Source organism: Apis cerana, linkage group LG10 (genome assembly GCF_029169275.1).
Source record: "Apis cerana isolate GH-2021 linkage group LG10, AcerK_1.0, whole genome shotgun sequence".
In the NCBI taxonomy this organism is placed as follows: domain Eukaryota; kingdom Metazoa; phylum Arthropoda; class Insecta; order Hymenoptera; family Apidae; genus Apis; species Apis cerana.
This window is the reverse complement of record NC_083861.1, coordinates 10,690,001-10,695,822: the sequence shown is the minus strand read 5'-3', so window position 1 is coordinate 10,695,822 and position 5,822 is coordinate 10,690,001. Positions and strand designations below refer to the sequence as shown.

Here is a 5,822-nt window from a genome sequence, read left to right as displayed (position 1 = left end):
CACAACCACCGTATGTATGTTACACCCTTATTTCATTCGTTCCCCGAAATAAGAAATTTCGAGTGAGAACACCGGATCGCGGACGAAAAAAAGCGTACGCGAGGAACGTACACCAAGTGTGGTATCGAGCAAGCTATTGGGCTCACTCTGCGAGGGGCACGGCACGTGCTGGGGCTCCCTCGACCGAGTCGCGACTGATATCATTTCCAGCGGGGGACTGTGGGGTCGGCAGCCAGAACCCCACCAGGGGGTCTTCGTGCAACCCCCACGCGGTGTCGTAGTAGTCGTGTTCGCCGTCGTGGTTGTAGCTCGTTGTCGTGGCTCCACCGTTGCTAGCCTCTCGAAACCCCCTTTGCACGTACAGGGAATAAGGGACCAGGATGTATACGTACATCATGGGGAGAGAGACTCTCTCTCTTTCTTCTCTCATATCGCGATCCTTCTATCGTTCTCGCTCGTACTCTCTCGCTCTTGCACTCCCACGTACCTTTCTCACCTCTATCTCGTTTCTACGCGCACTTTTATCGTCTACCTCGCTCCTCGTTCCTCCGCGTATTTCTCTCTCTTTGTCCGTATCTCCATCCTCGTTCCGCGCAACGCGTCAGGTCGAAGCGTTTGTTTCTCTTTCGCCGTTCTACTAGCTTCGTTCGGTTCAGTGTAAAACACGCGCAACACCAACACGACCGTACATTCTTCCTCCCCCGCCCGTGGCCCCCTCCCCTCGCGCGAATCCCTTACCCCCTACGTATCCAGCAGCTTTATCCACCCTGAACCCTCCTATGTACGAGGGTTGCTTCTCGGCAGGCCTGATCGGACGTTCGCGAGAAGGGACTTTCCCCTCTGCCTCTCTACACCGCCCTAACCATGCTTTTTTTTTCGTATTTCAGATTCGAGCTTGTTTCACTCTCGAGAAAAATTTTATCCCACATGTTACATTTCACGACCTCTTTAGTATTTTAACGAATATTGTAAAATGTATTATCGTAAATACAAATCATAGTATTTTTTAAAAATGGAATGATTATTCAGCAATTAAAATTTTTCATTTTGGCTGATATTCAAAATTGATTGTATTTTACTTATTTTTATGTGTATTATATTCCTTTTTTTTTTCGTTTTATTCTCAATTTACAATGAAGGATTTAAAATGTTTTTAGTTGTTTGATAAGATTACGATGCTATCGTTAAGAAATTCGGCTTTAAATTGGAGGAAAAGCCAATTTTCAGATGGATGGCAAAGAAGATTTTTGGTATACGAATATTCGTTTCTGAATAAAGTCCTCGAGGGCAATATTATCGATGCATTATTCGATTCAAAAAGTAAACTCGTATAAAAGACCTTGGAACATATAACTGCTCGTTAAAGAATATCGCAATACGATGAACACTGACTGCAATGGGCACTGACGTAATCATCACATTTATGTAGACGCTCATATTTGATGCGAACCTACATACGTACACGTAAATTATAATAATCATATTCAATTCCTATATCTAAATTCACGTATCAATACAATTTAAAAAAAATATCTCTTTCATCAAATTTGAAATCTTGAACGATATAATTGAAATTAAATGAAACTTGAATTTTATCGTCAAGTAGTGAAAAGATATTTTTATATTTATATATTAAATTAAATATAGAATTAAATTGATATGGAAAAATAAATAAAACAATACCTTATTACAATATATAATTGATTGTTCACGCTCGAGGTGACCGGGCGACCAATTCGGGGGCAGCGAGCGAATATCGATTCGTTATTTTTAGGGGTAGTCCATCCATGAACCCCACCTTCGTCGCGCCCCCGTTCGAAAATTTGTCTCTAATGAATTATTATTATGAATATATTTATAAATCTAGTTTGTTTTATGAAATTAAAGAAATAAATAAGAAAAATAAAAAAAATAAAATATAATAAAACATAAAAAGTAAGAAAAATTTTATAAAAATTATAATATTTTGTTATTAAAAAATATTTTATATAAAAAAAAATTTAATTTGTATCGAAAAGTTAAAAAGTTATAATAATTTAAAAGATTAAAATAACATATATATGTTATCTACAAAAATTAAAAATTATATAATTTTTATAGTTCATTTAAATAATTATAGAAATAAATATTAACACATATCTAAAAATAGACTAAATAAAAATTTCTTTAATTAGTTTTCAAATATTTATTGCACAGCTGATTAAATTTTTTTAAATAAACAATTCTTAAAAAAATAAGTACATTGGTATTATAATTTTTATTTATAATTTATATTTTATCATTATTTTAGTCAATATACAAAATTTAATATAATAAAAAAGGTACTATTATAATTACACATAATTATAAGGCATTTTCATAATTTTTATTAATTCGTTAAATAATATGTTAAAATTAATATTAATTTTTACTCTTAAAAATTAATTCTAAAATAAAATTAATTAATTATATTCATTTGAATTAATATTATTAATTAATAATTAATTTGACAATAAATTATATTATCATAACATTCATATTTAAAATTATTTACAAAAGTAAAAATACAAAATATTTCTTTTTCTTAAATTAAAATTTAAGCATAATTGATTAAGCTCTGCTTTTAACATTAACAATTATTTGTCAAGACCATGTGTACAAATTATTTGAAAATTTAATATTTTCTATAATTTGAACATAGGCTGGATCAGGACTGCAAAAATGTTTTAATAATTCACTATTAAATCCACAATCGCTCAAATTTTCTTTGCCAAAAACATATTCTGGAATTGGTACATTTTTGGATTCTGTTTGTTCTGTAAAAAAAAAATTGTTAGTTCTTTATATAATATTTGTATTATAAAAAATAATCATTATTTTGAAAAAAAAAATATATACCAAATTTCTGTTTCATTGCTGAAAATGAAGTTGTTGAACCTAACTGTGCACAACTGGCAGAATATTGTTCTAACTGGCTAGATTTCATTAAAAAACAAAGAGAAGGCAATACATGAGGCAAAAGCGGTCCTTTTAATTCCAAAGAAAAATATCTTTCTTTATCAACACGAACTGTACTTTCTTTAACCTTTAAAAATGAAAATAATTTTTAACTTATATTATATTATTATAAATATTTATATTATTTATTATTATTTTTATAAACATAAATATTAAATATTAAATTATGATACCTTAATTGGTTTTAAAGTTGCACCATGAAAAGCTACTGGTGAGAGGAGAGTTGGAGGTACACCCGCCAAAGGACCACTTGTTGTAATAGCAGATTTACAATTAATTAAAAAATTAAATAAAGCCTGTGCATCAACACCTTTTACAAAAATAAGAGATTGTTTCATATTATCTATTTCAGTTTGTTTTTCTAATGTTATTCTTGCCTGCAATAAAATTATATATTTATAAATAATGTGTTAAAACAAAATTGTATGTATTTGAAAATTACCTGAGAATTATTAATTTTACGAATTTCAGAATTTTCAACTCCTAGACTTTCCAACCATTCATCTTGTGTTTGATCTTCTTCATCATCAGGATTTTCATTCTCAGTAAAGTTTGATGTATTTGACAATATTGAATCCACAGTATCACATCCTGAATCAATTGTATCTGATCGTCGTTTAGAATCTTTTTTCAAAGGCATTGTATATTCAATTTCTATAAAAAAATAATAAAATAATATAGAATTTTTTCAATATTATATATATATATATATATATATATATATATATATTTTTATACCTTCTTGTTTCAGAGATTCTCTAAAACCACGTGTTGTAGGTGTCAAAAGTGCATGAGCTTCAGAAATTCCACATATTCCAGCAGCTCGGAATAATACAGTAAAATTGTTTGCACACACATAAAAATATGGACATTGTCGTGCTCTTAATAAATGAAAAAGAGATCTAAAACTTTCACTCCATTCTTTATATAAAGCTTCTTTGATGGCTATATTGTTTACTATTGTTGTATTACTTGTTAAATTTGCACTCACTTTGCCAGCAGAGCGAGGAAATAATTCTAGCCATGGTAATGAAGGATGTTGCCATATTAAACAACATCTGTGTAATCTGTTCAGTAGATATTTTAATCAATTGATCTGTCTTTTCTATTGAATTAAAATATACAAAATATTATAAAAATTACCTTGCATTTGGACTAGTATCTAAAGTTGAATCTTGTTCGCTAATATCCAAACATCTTACAAAACCAGTAGTACCCGATGCTTCTTCGCTAGTTTTCAATTTACAATTCCATGGAAATGGTTTTGGGGACATAAATCTCATTTTAGTTTTTAAAGTCCAATCCATTGGAATATATTTTTCTCCTTTTAGAATTTCTGAATCCAGAATATTCTTATTTGTTTCCAATTGTAGAAATGCATTACTGAATGTTAATGGACAATCAAGCATTAAATTCTCAATTTTATTTTTTTTAGGAGTTTTAAGTTTTAATAATTCAAATAATGTGTTATCATCACTAGTTTCCAATTCTGGAGATGTTACATTCAATTTTTTATTTTTTATTTCATCCTTAGCAAAAGGATTTTTTCTTTTTTGACCTACACATTCATTAGATTCAATATTTTGCTTATTTTCAATTGTTTTTTGAGTAGATGCTAATTTTGAATTTTCTCTATTAATGCGTGTGTTATTTATACGTGCTTGAAGTGCACGTTTTTTCATTTTTAAACGATGTAATTGCATTACTTCATCTGGTCTTTTCCATTCTAATAGTTGCACTTTGTTTATATTCTCCATTGGTAATTGAAATAAATTTTGTCATCCTATCACATAAAAAATATAAATAATTTACTAATATTGATAATAATGATATCTAATATTAAAAAAATTGAAAAATTGAATATTAATTTTTCTTTAAAAATTTCGTTTTTAAATTACAATTATAGGTTAGGATTTTAAATATTTTATATTTCTATTTCTTTCAGAATGTTAAATATTTTTTAAAAATATTGCAAAAAGATAGATATAAAATAATTAGATATACATACAGCTATTTAAAACTTTTTTTTCAATTTAAAAATATCGTCAATTAAATGAAGATTCCGACATTTACTAAAATCACTACTAAACTCGCTACTACACAAGATGTAGTAAAATAAACAAGATGTCGCATCAAACGCATATATTATCTTTACTATAACTGTACTATACTTATATATATATATATATATATATATATATAGAGCTGTACTATACTTATATATATAATGTACATATAACTTATTTATATACATATAATATGGAAAAATTTCAGCACATTTATTTTATTTTCAAATATTTCAAATTATATTTTATTATTTAAATAATAATAATAAAAAAATACATAATTTTGTTTTTAAATAAATAATATTAATTTTAATATTTTTATTCTATTTTATTAAAAATATAATAAGAATAAAATATTAAAATTAATTTATTTATTATTCTTTCAATTATTTTTTTAAAAATAAAATTATATATTTTTATATTATATTGCATAATATATAAATTCAAATCATAAATTTCTATAATAGTAAACAAAAATAAAATATTAAAATTTATTTATATAATTTATTTCCCTCTATTCTTTAGATTATTATATATATTAAATGTATTAAAGCATATTATATGATATTTTTATTTTCTGTGCAGTTTGAATAGAAGAAAATTCGTATTATTGCTTTAGCCAATAAGAAAATAGCAATAGATATATGACGTCATTCAGTTATTAAAAATCGTGATAGGATGTGTTGTTTTCGGATCGAAAAGTGCGTAATATTTGCAAAATTTTTATTGATATAATTTATAGACTATTGTTAACTTTTT

General features: G+C 27.3%; 1 protein-coding gene and 1 long non-coding RNA gene across 2 annotated transcripts in view; one reads left to right on the top strand and one right to left on the bottom strand.

Annotated features, from left to right (window-relative positions):
* LOC108003048 (uncharacterized) overlaps positions 1 to 5,822 on the top strand; it is a 98,734-nt gene that overhangs the window by 2,200 nt on the left and 90,712 nt on the right. The window lies entirely within an intron of this gene.
* On the bottom strand, positions 2,252 to 5,142 carry LOC108001502 (protein downstream neighbor of son homolog). The gene is made up of 7 exons (XM_017062519.3): positions 5,006 to 5,142; positions 4,141 to 4,780; positions 3,736 to 4,064; positions 3,440 to 3,651; positions 3,171 to 3,374; positions 2,878 to 3,064; positions 2,252 to 2,795 (listed from the first exon to the last, which is right to left on the bottom strand). Exons 2-7 carry the CDS (start codon positions 4,752 to 4,754, stop codon positions 2,623 to 2,625), a joined length of 1,719 nt encoding a protein of 572 aa, XP_016918008.1. The 5' UTR covers positions 4,755 to 4,780; positions 5,006 to 5,142; the 3' UTR covers positions 2,252 to 2,622.